Source organism: Mastigoproctus giganteus, chromosome 2 (assembly GCF_048544385.1).
Source record: "Mastigoproctus giganteus isolate SK-2022 chromosome 2, ASM4854438v1, whole genome shotgun sequence".
Classification (NCBI taxonomy): Eukaryota; Metazoa; Arthropoda; class Arachnida; order Uropygi; family Thelyphonidae; genus Mastigoproctus; species Mastigoproctus giganteus.
Genome location: NC_143576.1, coordinates 65,519,881 through 65,535,106, shown reverse-complemented (window position 1 = coordinate 65,535,106; position 15,226 = coordinate 65,519,881). Strand labels below are relative to the sequence as shown.

At 38.9% G+C, this 15,226-nt stretch overlaps 1 protein-coding gene across 2 annotated transcripts in view; it reads right to left on the bottom strand.

The window, feature by feature from the left end:
- The window catches only part of IntS3 (integrator complex subunit 3), a 1,056,838-nt gene that overhangs the window by 613,506 nt on the left and 428,106 nt on the right, over positions 1–15,226 (bottom strand). For both annotated transcript variants that reach the window (XM_090368499.1, XM_090368500.1), the window contains one exon: positions 7,142–7,373. In XM_090368499.1, the coding sequence (XP_090224625.1) occupies positions 7,142–7,373 (232 nt within the window). The remainder of the gene's footprint in view (positions 1–7,141; positions 7,374–15,226) is intronic.

The window sequence follows — 15,226 nt, the reverse complement described above, 5'->3', positions numbered from 1 at the left end:
GAGTGGTTATTCAAGGACACTGCTCTTCATGGCAGTTGAAGTTTAACATTAACAAATGTCAAGTACTGCATATGGGTAACAGTAATCCCAGCTTAATGTACCAACTGTGTGGTACTACACCCAGGGTAGTGGAAAATGAAAACAATTTGAGGATAATTGTGCAGTGAGGTATGAAGTTTTGTGAGCACTGCAGACAGGCTGCAAGACAATTCATGGGGTTTTGTCAATGATATACAGAAACTATGCTTTGATTATCCCAAAGGCAATGGTTAGGCCACATCTTGAGTACTGTATAGGTCTGGAGTACTCATTTTAGGAAAGATGTAGATTTTCTGGAACAGGTGCAGAGAATGGTAAGATTTGTGAAGAGAAATAATGGGTGGTCTTACTACGAAAGACTTCATTTCTCCAAATTCCATTGTCTGGTGACTAGGCACCTGCAAGGTGATCTCATTGAGTTCTTATGGCTTTGAATGGATTGAGCAAGCTCAATGCCGATGGCATTCTTCTCTCTTGCTCAGACTACATACATGAGGGGACAGAAATTCAAACTGAGGAAGAATGGTTGCAGGATAGATGGCAGAAGTTTGCCTTCAGCCAGCAGATGTTGACTTTTGGAACAAACTTTCATCTGGCATTATGGATGTGGGTATTTTGAATAAATTCAAGAAAGAACTAGACAAATTATTGGAGGAAATGGATAAATGATGTGGGAGGTGGTCCCCCCTTCACCTTTAGAAGCTTGCTTTTTTGCATCATATGCCATTTCTGCTAATAGTTATTGACTATTCTTCTTCTTTAATGCTGCCGAATGGCGTTTGCGACTTCGTTTTGATATTGTTCTCTGTCTAGCGCTGCGTGTAGAATTTGTGCTGTTGTCATGTGAAGCCAGGTGTTGATGTTATCTAGCCATGCCATTTTCGGTCTGCCTGGGCGTTTCTTGCCTTCGATCTTTCCCTCCAGGATGAGTGGCAGTAGGTGATATTTTTGTTGGTTCCTAGCGATGTGACCTAGGTATTTGCATTTCCTGCTGATGATGGTTTTGAGCAGGTCCCGTTCCATGTGCATGTCCTGCAGGACCTGTGCGTTGGTTATCTTGGCTGTCCACGGAATTTTCAGCATTCTTCGGTAGAGCCACATTTCGAAGGCCTGGAGCTTTTTTGTAGTGGCTGATGTTAGAGTCCAGGTTTCTACACCGTAGAGCAGTATTGGCCAGATGTAGCATTTCAATGTGCGTAATTTGAGCATGATGTTCAAGCTTCTGTCGATGAGGAGGGTTCTCCATTTGGTGAATGCCTGCCTGGCTTGTTCAATTCTGCTTTTGATTTCGGCCTCATGGTTCAGCTGGTCATCAATGAGTACTCCGAGATACTTGAAGTGGTGTATTTGCTCTAATTTTTCGTTGTTTAGTTTGATCGTGATTTTGCTTGCAGTCCTGCTGACCTTCATCACCTTTGTTTTCTTTTTGTTGATTCGTAGCCCCCATGCTTGGCTTTCTATGTCCACTTCGTTCAAGGTGGTCTGTAAATCTTGTTCTGAATCCGCTATTAGTGCTGTGTTATCGGCATATCTTAAGTTATTGATGTAGTGTCCGTTAACTTTTATGCCGATGTTCTTGTCAGCCAGTGTTTGGTCGAAGATCATTTCCGAATAGATGTTAAAAAGAATGGGAGATAATGGACAGCCTTGCCGGACGCCTTTTTTTATTGGAATTGGGTCTGTCAGGTCGTTGTCATAGCGAAGCTGGGCTGTTTGATTCCAGTAGAGAGTTGTAATAAAGTTGATATCATTGTTTTCAAGCCCAAGTTTTCTCAGTCGGTCAATTAGGCGGTCATGGTCTACTGAATCGAAGGCTTTCTCGTAGTCAATAAAACATATATACACGTCTTTTTGATGTTCATAGCACCTTTGTAGCAATATTTGTAAACAGAAAATTGCTTCTCTGGTGCCTAGTCCCCTGCAGAATCCGAACTGTGTGTTTCCTAGTGCACTTTCGCACTTACATCTTATCCTTTGCTGAATCACCTTGAGGAAGACTTTTAGCACCTGGCTCATTAGACTGATCAGCCTGAAGTCTTCGCATTTCCGGCTGGTAGCCTTTTTTTGGTAGGGCCACAAAGATGGATTGGAGCCATTCGGATGGAATGTCGTTGTTGTTGTAGATTTGATTGAACCATTTCGTTAGTTGTTGGATGTTGCTGTAGTCTAGTTGTTTCAGCAGTTCCACATGAATCTGATCAGGTCCACAGGCCTTGCCTGGCTTTGTTATTCGGATGGCATGTTCCACTCAGATGTTAATATGTGGAGATTGTCTTCCTGTGTTTGTTGTTGCGTTTCTGCCGGTTTTCTGTTGGTGCCGAACAGATTGTATATATAGCTCTTCCAGGTGTCGAGTTTGGCTTGTTTGCTTAGTATAGGTTGATTGTTGTCCGTATATAAACTTGGGATAGGAGCCGGTTTGTAGATGTTTCCAGCTTCTTTAAGCTTCTTGTGCAGGTTATAGTTGTCATTTTTCTTGATTAGGTCTTCGATTTCTGCACACTGATCTTCCATCCATTTTTCCTTCGCCTTCCGGATTTCCTGTTTGATCTTTTGTTGTATTTCTTTGTATTTTTCCCGGTTGTTGTCGCTTTTGAATATTCTCCGTTCATCCATTAGGTCTAGTATGTGCTGGGTCATCCACCGTTGTTTCTTTTTCGACGCCTGATGTCCTAGCAGGGTTTCTGCTGTTTCATTGATGCATTGTTTGAGTGAACGCCCGAATGCTTGCACGTCTGTTGTTACTGCTTTGATCGATCGGATTGTAGTGTTGAGATGAAGCTGTACTTGTCGTCTGTTGGCGGTGTTCTTCAGTTTCTCCAGGTTGATTCTTTTTGTTGTGCTTGTGCGTTTGACTGCTCGTAATTTGAGACGTAGTGTTGCTATTACTGGGTTATGGTCTGATGATATGTCAGCTCCGGGGTAAGTTTTTGCCTTGAGGACACTTGACTTATATCTGATGTTGATTAAGATGTAGTCAATTTGGTTCCTGACGATATTGTTGTCAGAGTCTTGTGGTGAGGTCCAGGTGTATAGTCGTCGAGGTGGTGGTTTGAACCAAGTGTTGGCAATGCTAAATTTTTCTTCTTGGCAGAACTGGACGAGTCTGTCGCCTCGTTCATTCCGTGTCCCCAAGCCATGTTCTCCGACTATGTTTTGTAGCTTTCCTTGACCGATTTTGGCATTAAAGTCACCGAGGATGATCGTCATGTCGTGCTTCTTCAGCAACTTTAAAGTGTTGCTTAGCTTGTCGTAGAACAATTCAATTTCTTGATCGTCTTTGTCCGCTGTTGGTGCGTAGACCTGGAGCACATTCAGGTTGATCTTGTTGCCTGCTAGCTGTAGTAGTGCGATTCGTTCCGATATTGGGGTGAAACTGGTGACTTTGTTGGCCAGTTGTTTGTGGACAACGAAAGCGACGCTGTACGTCTGCTTGGTGTTCTCTTCTCCTCTGGAACAGAAGACGTGGTGGTCATTTGATATAAACTTCTTTGTTCCAGGCCATTTGGTTTCACTTAGCCCAAGTATGTTGATGTTAATGCGTTCCATTTCTTGTAAAGCATTGGCTAGTTTTCCTGGTTGTAGTAGGCTTCTGTTGTTGTTATTTGGTTTTTTAGGAGCATTAGCAACTAAGGCCATATTGCTCCGGGAATATGCGGTGGTCATTCTCTGACCTTTCCTCATCCTCCGTATTTGGTGGTGACGGGCTCGAACCCCGGTCTAATCAAGAAGCGTGTGCTAAGCACTGCTGCTCCTTCCCACCTGGCTACGGAGGCGCCTAGTAGGCTTCTAAAGTTCCATGTAGCTAGTTTCATAAAATTCTTCGACGCAAGCTCGGAGATTCTTAGCACCCCTGTCCCATTCAAGGGACGCCGAGACTCGGGGCCGTGGTTTATTTTGCTTGCTATCATTGAAGTTTTCAAAGGAAGGATAATCCAAGTAGTTTCCCGTTGCTTTCTTGGATCACAATTTAGTTGAAAAGGTCGTGTGTGGACCTTTTGAAACGGGTTTCGTCTGACGTCTCCACTGAAACCTTTCCGTCATGGAAGGCCCTTCTGGGAGCATATATCTTTCGGTGCTTTAGTAGTTTAACAAATTAAACTACTAAACCTGCCGCAGCCATATAAATGGAGTAGCTCTTATTCAATTATGAAGCTGCCTCGTGATGTCATAATTTTACGCAATTTATGCCGAATTTCTAGTCACCACTGACCAAGCAGGTGGCACTGCTGTAGTTTTATCTCCTGGAAACATCCAAATGGCTGACTCGGTAAAATTACTGTGACCTTGAAAATACCAATAATGTATAACTCAGCAAAACGTGAGTATTTTTAAATACAATTTGGTATCCTGAAAACTTCTACATCAAAGATATCATGTAGCACAACTATTCTACTAAGAATTCCCAGTGACCGTTTATAGTTCCTTAAAAGGCTAAGGTGCATCTCAAATTACGGCATGCAAAAAGATCATCTCGGTCAGCCAAGCTGGACTGGAGGCAGCTAATGAATGCTGCCAATAAACAGGCATATCAGATCGCCCTATCCAACCGCTTTGAGATGCTGGCCGTGCCCGAGGATATAAATGAAGAAGAAAAGCAGATCTCTGATGCCATCCTGGAATGTGCCAAGCCCCTATGTCCACCTGCCCGACGTCGAACGCAACCATGGATATCAGACGAGTGCCTCGACCTCGTGGACAAACGGAAACAGGCAAAGTTGGTTGACTTTGAACGGTACCGGCAGCTAAACCGAGAAGTCCGACAAAGAATGACAGCAGAAAGAGAAGCATACTGGAACCAAGTGGCAGACGATCTTGAAGTGGCGGCATCCAAGAACGAGTACCGCACTCTATACCGCACCCTCAGATGTCTGAGTGGAAAGACCAAATTGACTAGTGACAACATCAAGAATGCTGATGGGACCTTCGTGCGATCACCATCCGAACGCCTGCAATGGTGGAGTGAATTCTTCAAAGCTTTGTATAATCACGACCCACCTCAGGGACCGCCAGCAACAGCACTCTCGATCGACCCCCCTGAGGTCTCCATGGTCAATGTTGAGCCTACAGTAGAAGAAGTGAAAGCAGCCATACAATCCCTGAAGAATGGCAGGGCACCAGGAGTGGACCAAGTCACCACAGAAGCGATCAAAGCCGGGGGAGATGTACTGCTTCGCCGACTACACTCGCTCCTCAAAACCATCTGGTGCACTGAACAAATTCCGCTAACATGGAGGAAAGCCATTATCGTACCGATCCACAAGAAAGGTGATAACCGGGACTGCAAGAACTACCGTGGCATCAGCCTCCTTTCCATCATCGGAAAGGTCTTTATGAAGATCATCCAGTCAAGACTGCAAAAACATCGCGAGCAAACCAGTCGAGAAGAACAGGCAGGATTTAGACCCGGGCGAGGATGCTGTGATCAAATCTTTGCCATTCGTCAGCTGATGGAGGAGAGGATCCGGTGTGGACAGCGAACCGTCATTGTTTTCATTGACTTTAAGTCTGCTTTCGACTGTGTCCACCGGCCTGCCTTATGGAAACTACTAGAGGTTGAACATGTACCTCGAAAAGTCATCACACTCCTCCAAACTGCATACAACGGTTTAACCAGCCAAGTGCGCATCCAGAACGATTTATCTGAGGAATTTACCATCCAAACTGGAGTCCGCCAAGGGGATGTAGCCTCCCCGTTGCTTTTCAACATCGTGGTCGACGCCATTATGAGGCAAGCATTCAGAAACAGACAGGGCATACAATATGACAAGGATCACTATGTGACTGACCTGATGTTTGCTGATGATAGTGCTATCCTTGCCGGTAACGACGCTGAAGCCAGGGACATCCTCTACGACATTGCCCGCATTGCCCGGCCATACGGTTTGAAGATCAATGCTGATAAGACAAAGGCCCTGACAACAGATGGGTCGCAAGCCACCATCTATCTCGAAGGCGTCCAGATCGAGCAAGTGCAGGACTTTAAATACCTTGGGTCGCTGGTCCAGGAGAAGAAAGTTGCATCCACCATGGAAATCCACAGCAGAATTGGACAGGCGGCCACTGCGTTCGCCTCGCTCAAATGGTGTCTGTGGAAGAGGACCAACATTTCCACAAAGACTAAAATCCGACTCTTCCAGACTTTGATCCTGCCCATTCTTCTTTACGGATCGGAAACATGGATTTGTCTCAAGTTAGATTTGAACAAACTTGAGGTATTCCAAATGCGATGCCTGCGGCAGATCTTGGGCATCTCTCTTCGCGACCGCATCACTAATGATACCATCCGTGCCAGATGCCAACAGCAACCAACCATTGCCGACCAAATCCAGAAGCGAAGGCTTAGATGGTTTGGCCACGTATGTAGAATGGGCACGAATAGAATACCATCCACACTCCTTTGGAGACAACGACCCACACAATGGAGCATCCAACGGACCGCGCCTAGGAAAACGTGGGCCAAGCAAGTGGAAAATGACTTGAAGAGCCGACGTCTCGACCTTAACCAGGCTAGGACTGACGCCATGGATCGTAAGGTATGGAAGAACATCACAGAGCAAGTCCGAAACCCTGCGGCACCTACAGCAGCATACTGGTTGCGTGGCCAACCGCCTCCCCCAGCTGCCAGCTAAGGACCGAAGAAGAAGAGAAGAAGAAGAAGAAGTTCCTTAAAAATTTAATGACCTTGAAATTTCCTATGTCCGAACATAACAATGATAACCATTTTAAAAAGTTCAGTCTGAAAAATAAAACCACGTTTAGGTCTCAAATCTTAACTTATCACTCACCCACACTTATTTTATCTAAAATATAACTTCTTTTTGAGCAACACTCCCGAAAACCTTCTTTATTTATTAATTTTTAAGAGCGCACTAATTTAGCTAGCATACAGCTGGTGCCACCAGCGACATTTATTTTTTTATAACAACAAATAAGTAAATAAAAAAAAAATAATAAATAAAATAAAGCATTATATTCATACCAGTTTAAATCACCAACAGTTGTGTTTGTATGACCACTTTTGGGAAGATAGTATATACATTACATACATACAGAAGTGATAGCAAAGTGGATAAACTGTATATTTATAAACATTTCTTACCAATGTTCATAATATTATCTCTTTCAGGATCAAAAAATAACCAGTCATAAAACAATGACAATTTGGCATTTGAAGCAGCTACATTAGATGTACATGTTGTTAATAGCCAACCGATCACTGCCCATCGAGGAATGATGTCGGAGCATAGTACTTCATTAGATGGATGGATAACACCACAGATGAAGCGGATAAGATCACATCGTAGAGACTGACTTTCAGGGGTAGAAAGATACTGTAAATATAACCATTTAAATTATATTAAATACCAAGGAAGCTGAATCCATTTAACCCTGCAGTAGTGGCGTCTGGTGTGATAGACTCTCATTGAAGTATCTATTGCATTTTAATTTCCAGTCAAGGTTAATTAATGGTTATTCCTCTCTGTACCTACCTATCCATGAGTGTGCATGTGCACAAACTTGCTTAAATTAACTTAAACATCCAGATGTTTAAGTTAAGTGATAAAGGGATTTAAATTATGAAGAGCTATCATTTTTATTGCTATTTTTGCCTTACCCACCATCTTGTCACTTTTAGTCAGTGTAACATAAATAAACAGGTTTCTTGTGAGATGGTATCACTACCAATACAGAAATTAGGTACTCTTTGTTTCATGTTTAATTATGATATAACATGGCATATATAATAATAATTTCCCAATTATTATAATTATTTATCTATTTATTTATATGAAAAACATAAATGTGTACATGTGTGCTTAATCCTTTTATAAAATTAAAAAACAAAGTGCTAATAGTTTCATGTTTATATTTTATTATGCAAAATCTGTTTTACATTTCATTTTCATCAGAAGTAAAAGTTTTGTTTTGCTGTGAATAACTGGTGTACAAAAACCACCACAATGTTTTTAAATTAAAAGTCTTCATTTAAAAAAAAAATTTGTTTACTAATAGGTTGCAGTATATATTGAATATAATTGTTCAGTTTTTTTTTTTTTTTTTTTTTTTAATAAACTGAACAATTACATTTAATATATACTGCAACCCATTAGTAAATAACAAGCAGATCTCAAAACATCAAACATTTTTTCAGAAAAAAAAAAAAAAAATTGGAGTCTATCAGACCAGAAGGCACTAATCATTTTAAGGATTCATCACACCACCACTGCCAGGTATAATATATGAATGTAAGTAAATATACAATTATAAACTAACAACAAAGAATTGTTTTGCACAGGTCAGGTGATGCTTCTCCACGCCACCACCACCACCACCATTATCATTGCTAGTCCTGTTGGCCCTGTTTGTACAGGGCCAACCGTTACTCACTGGATGCTAGCTGCAAATCACCACTATTTGGTGCAGATTTGGAAGGGGGGGGGGGAGCACTGAGTTTCTTTTCTTTTCAGGAAACCATGTGTAATTGAAATTTTTATGGCAAATATTCAGAATTTTCATGACTTATACTGAGGCAACCAACTATGCCAAGGAACCAAGGCCCTTGTTCCATTGGAAATTAACTGCCATTATTCCAACTGCAGATTGGGAATGTCTTCAACCCGAAAACATTGCCTTACATTTGTGTGAAGCAAAGATTGTCAATGACTGGGCTAAAAAAATTATTTGGATTTCATACAGAGGATGTAAACATCATATACCTTTGAGATACCATCTCATTGGATGGCAGTCCCAGAGATAAGATGCCGTCTCATTAGAAACCACTTGCCAATGTGGCTCCAAAACTTTGATACCTTCCATTTTATAGTAATAATAAATATTCATAACTTCTAATGCTCTTATTGATAATTTTGTATTTTTTTCACAATACCATAACCACAACTAGAGAAAGCAGCTGCCATCTCAATGAGTTACACTGTAACCCATCCCCTGGTAGACCTTTTCACACCAACAATGCATTCAATTACCTTATTTATTCAGATATTAATTTCATTCCTGCATATGAGATATCTCACCAAGGTAGGTGGTAAAACTGGCAACATGTGTTAGGTGCTTCAGCAGCAATACATCACTAGTTCTGTGCAAAAGAATACCTCAACAGAGTATAGTAAATATTTAACTAAATTCACATCTAAAAGACATTCCTTAAATACATAATCCAAGTCTGAAACTAGAATCATAATAACTGTTCTAGAAATATTCTCACTATTTCAGCCAGAAGCAATAAAAACCACCATCAGCATAAAAAGTTACACTTTTTATTTTTAAACATTTTTATAAACACCTCTGCCTAAAAGTTTGGAATCACAGTGTATGACAACAGGTTTCATTACTTTTTTTTAAATTAGCTATGTATGATTTAATACAATGTAAGATTTTTTATTAAACACTGAAGATTTTTTAAAAATATATTGAAATGATTAATATTAAAAACTATACTGATTTTTCATCAAAATATCCTCCATGAGATTTTATCATTGCCTTACACAGACCTAGCATTCTGGTGATTTATTTTATAATAGTGTCTTCACTAACATTACTACAAGCGATCTGCTAGCTTGCCCATAAATTCTGTGAAGACAGAGATTACTTCATGGATGTGAAGGTCCAGATGATCCCATAAAAGCTCTATTAGGCTAAGTCACCACACCACAATTGGCAATACAACCTCCTGTTGTTTAACTGCTAGAAAGTTGCTGCACAATTAGAGCTGTGCTTCAGGTTATTCCTTGTCTTGTTGTAATATAAAATTTCTTTTACAAAGTCGAAGTCTCCAGAGGATATTGCATTATGGTCAAAAATGTTTTTAGAGCTTTCTTTTCTTAAGGTTCTTCAATGTTGATGATGCAACTCACTCCTGAAACAACCCCAGTTCACAAATGGACCACCACTGTGCTTAGCTGTAAAAACTAAACAAAGTAGTACTATTTTTTATTCAGTTGACTATCTCGCATAAACTCTATGCTTGGATCCAAAAATTTCAAATTTGGAATCATCTGTCCATTGTATGTTTTTCCACTTTTCAGTTGTCCAATACTGATGACTCTTAGCCCAAGCCAACCTTATTTTCAATTTTCCAGTTTTAATATGGGTTTTCAGACAGCTACACGGCCACAAAGTCCTGCTTGTTTAAGTTTTACAATGGATGTAGAGACAGGAGTTTCTTTGTTCCTAGTGAACTCACCTCATTCAGGTGCAGTAAGTCGTCAATTGCATTTATAAATCAGTGTAATGGTTTTATCTTTCTGTTGATAAGTGCAGTTGTACTGATCATGGTTTGTTCTTTAAGTGGCCAATCTCCTTCAACTGTCGAATGGTAATTTGTATTCCTTTAAATGTGAATATTTCTCATGGAATAACTTTCGTTACACAGAGTTATAATAGCAGTTCTATTTCCGACGCTAAGTTCCTATTTGTTGTCATGTTTATCACAAAACATGCAAAACTTAAACGAAACAATCTTTCTGAATGGCAGATGTTCAATTCTATAAGTTACAGCTCTTACTCCTCAATTTATATTATTGCAAAACACTTTAGAGTCATCTATAACCTTCTATAATATTGAAACGATAATCCCACTTTATAGAATATTCTGAAAACATCTACAACATTCTACCACACTCAGGAGTCTTCTACATCCTTGTGGAATATTCCTGATTACTCTAGAAATTTCTTAAATATTACTTAACATTTTTTAAATTTTATACATAATAGAAAATATTTTAATAAAAACCGGAACAAGAGTTGGTCCTATTTAAACAAAAAAATTGTGAAAATTAAGAAAAATTAATTTTGTGATTTCAAACTTTTAGGTGGGAGTGTATATTTATTTATAATTTACTATTTTTAAAAATTACAGGGACATCAGAGACATGGCATCACTCAGATGTAAGGGAATATAATATGTACAGAAAGGACAGCAGAGGTGGAGTTATATTATTAGTTAAAAAGCATATAAAATCTAAGGCATGCATCTATTTGACATGGGTGGCCAAAGCAACATGAATAAGTCTGTTGTGACATAAGCATTTGGAAAAAAAAATAAGAGTATGTGTGTGTAATAAGTCTAATTATTGTGAGAAGTATAATGAACAACAGTAAACACATATAGAGTGGGCCAGTAAATCAGAATATCTTATAATGGGGAATGTTAACTTTCCACATATTCATGTGAACTTGTGGGTTGTTCACTCACATAGAAGTAAGAAGTCTGTGGATTTTTTGGATAACTGTTTCTTAAACCAGCATGTTAGAGAGGCAATGAAAGAAAGCAATACTCTTGATTTGATTATCAGCAGGGCATATCAAATTGAGGAAGGGTGGTAGCAGGACCGTGTGAAGTAATTTGCCTTTAGCCAGCAAGTAGTTGATCGTTTGAACAAATTTCCATCTGTTGTTGTTGGAAGAGCTTTTGCTTTCGCAAACCTGATTACAGTGATCTCAAACAGTTTTAAAATTCTATACAGTGTGACCAACTGATGATGTTAACAACAGCAAATTCTAAATGGGAAGCATTCAAGGAATTAATCTTGGAAGCTACTAGGCTCATCATACCAACTAAAAAGTACCGTTCAAGGTTTAGGCCTCAATGGTCTGTGTCTCCTGATAATTTATATGCATGAGATGCATATAAATTATCAGGAGACACAGATGCCTATGGTATAAATAAGATAGTCTGTAATCAAGTAACAAAGGAGGCTAGGCAAGCAAAGGCAGATTATCAGAAATCTTTGGCAAAAAAGGATGCAAAGAAAAGCAGTAAAGACTTTTACTTATGTAAACTTAGAAGGAAGGGGATGCAAAAGGTTGGTCTACTTGATAATGATGGTTCAATTGTTAATGATTCTGCTCAGGTAGATGACAAACTGAATGAGTATTTCGCATTACTCATTACTACATTCACACAAGAGGAGTTATTGAGGGAGGGGACATGCCAGAAGTTTATCACACTCTGGCAGGGAACTAAATGATTTTGTAATAACTGAGAGCAAAGTGGAGGAGAAATTGTGAAGTTAAATGTAAGAAAGGAACCTGGAGTGGATGGAATCTATCCAGTTATACTAAAGGAGGTGGGGAAGTAAGCAAACCCTTAGCCATCACTAAGAGGGCATCCTTGGACCGAGGGGAGGTTCCTATGGACTGGACAAATGTATCCCCAATTCACAAAGGAGGATAGAAAGGTGACACAAGTAATTACAGACCTGTTAGTTTAACTTCTGCTCCGGGAAAAATAACGGAGTCACTGGTTAAAGAAGCATTGCAGGATCATCTGCACAAGATCAGACACAGCAAGAGTTTGTTAAGGAGAAGACTTGTCTGACCAGTTTGATTGGATACTATGATATGGTCACAGAGGAACCAGATGCAAAAAAAAAATTTTGATATCATACACTTGGATTTTACAAAAGATTTTGATTGTGTTGCACATGGAAGACTACTGTACAAGTTGGAATAGTATGGCATTAAGGGCAGGTTGCTGCTATGGATAAAGGGATGGTTGAGTGGAAGAAGACAGAGTGGTAATCAATAGACACTGCTCTTCATGGACTAATATTATTAGTAGGAGCTGCGGGAATCCACGTTGGGCCCATTGTTGTGTTCTGTACTGATGAAGGTATATCAGGATTAACACCAAAGTTTGCAGACAGTAAGGTTTGTAGGGTTGTTAATCCCAACAAGGATAGTATGCTACTGCAACATGATCTAGAAAAGTTGAGATGGGTAGAGAGGTGGCAACTGAGATTTAACATTGACAAATGCAAAGTACTGCATATGGATAGTAGTAAACCCAGTGTAACATATCAACTGTGTGTTACTACACTTAGGTTGGTGGAGAATGAAAAAGGTGAAAAAAAAAAAAAAAAAAAGGGTAAACTGCAGCCATTATCAACCCACTGCAGGATGGAAGCCTCCTCAACAAAAGACCTGGGGGTAATTATGCAGTCGGATATGATGTTTACTGAGCAGTGCAAACAGTCTGCATGAGTAGGTCATGGGATCTTGTCAATGCAAGGTGATCTGACTGAAGTGTAAAAGGCCTTGAATGGTTTGAGCAAGCTCAATGCTTCCTCTTGATCAGATTCTGCATCTGAGGGGGCATAAATTCAAATTGAGGAAAGACAGTTGTAGAATAGATGTGCAGAAATTTGCCTTTAGCCAGCAGGTGGTTGATTACTGTTACAAACATCCATCTGTCATTGTAAAAGTTGACAGCTTAAATAAATTCAAGGCTGAACTAGACAAACTTTTGGAGTGAGTGGATGGGTGAAACGGGAAGGGGTTTTTGTCTTGTTTTTTTTTTTTTTTTTTTGTCTGATGCTATATAAGCTTGCTTTCTTGCATCATAAGCTTCTACTAATGCTAAGTGGATAATATGAATAAATTCAAGGAGGAACTAGACAAACTCTTGAGATGAACAGATGACATGGGTAGTATTTTTTGGCTGAAACTGTATAAGCTTGCTTTCTTGAATGGCTACTATTACTAATAAACAAACTGAAAACATAATTGATTCAAATATCCCTGCATAAAACTTTATGAATATTATAATGGTTTATTATAGAGAACTCATTAATTCCAATTCATCATCAATTCTGTTTACACAGATTTGCATACACCTAGAAATAAAGTAAAATCATATTAAATTAAATATCCAAGTGACCCTTTAGCAGACGACTGGATACTTGATTACACATGGTTCAGTACTGCTTCACTTGGTCAAAAAACTTGTAGTTTTTTAGATCCTTCTAAATGTTTTTATCTCATTATGAGGTCTGATCAAAAATGTCAAGAACTGAATTTTTCTAAAAGAAAAATTACGGTATAAATACAACATTTTCAATGTAGTTCCCACTTCAACACCCTTCAATGTAGTTCCCACTGATGATATACAAGTGCCTCAACGTTCATGCCACTTCTGAAAGCATTGCTGGAACTCTTCAATTGTAAGACAGCTGAAGTCCACTGTGACTTTCTAATGCATTGTGTTGCTTGGCTTCCACTTTCACCTGGAGGTGTTCCATCTACAGTTAAATATGATACTTCAGTATGTTCACAATACTGCTACATCAGAAAATTCATGTATTTGGAGTTCTCAGTTTCAAAACTACTAAAGGACATATAAACCGAACTGGTATATAAGAGAGTGTGGCTAACGGTAATCTAGAATGGTACTACTCAAAGTGTGGTCCGTAGACAGGGCAGTCTTCAAACTGTTTGTTACAGGTCTGCGATGAGATAAATATAGAAATCGAGAGTAATTCATTTTTATTTACAAAAGTATTAGTCCACAGAGGATTGGAAATAAAAGAAACTGTTCTTTCACTATAGATAGTTTCAGAAGCACTGATCTAGAACACCACACCAGATACTCTTTGAAAGCTTGTGAGCTGCAAGCTTTCAAAATGCATATAGTAGAGTGCTGATAAGCCGAACTAATTGGAGGTAGTTCGGACTTCCGATTTATTCGGATTTTCGAACTTATCAAAAATACTGTTCTAGAGACTAAAATAAAAAAAGTTAAGTAAGTTTAGAAATAAAAACACTAAATTTTACTTGGGTATTTTCATTCGTAGGCAACAAAACAAATGGAAATTTCAGCCATAAGATCACATATGTATAGGCCTTTAACAAAAATAATTTCTTATTTTTTGCTGCACCATTTTCAACCTTCATTTCTTTGTTGCAAGATCTCTCACTCTTTGAAGCAAAAGTAGTTGAGTAGGACAGCATTCAGTTTGTTTGTCGAATTTAATATATTGAATTTTGCTAATTTTTAAGGTAATAAAAGTATAAATTTGTGCTTTATACCTTAATTTTTATATCCTGTGGATAATATTCCTCTGATTTTCACTTATTAGGAATTGCAGTTTAATAGATTCAAAATTCAATTTGCAAACGTGATCACAATAACCGGCACTTACTGTAATTATTTTATAGCACCAGCATTAAAAAATAAATAAATTCTGCCTCATTCGGATTATTGACGTTCGGATTTTCGACGCTCTACTGTACAGGAATTTTATTAAAGAAAATTCAGGAACCAAATGATCAGTCTTTAATGTAAACAATATATACATTAAAGACTGAGTCATTTCAAAATTATAATTAATAATAATTTCAATTAACGATAGGTAGCATGATTATTAAGAAATAAAATAGCATATTC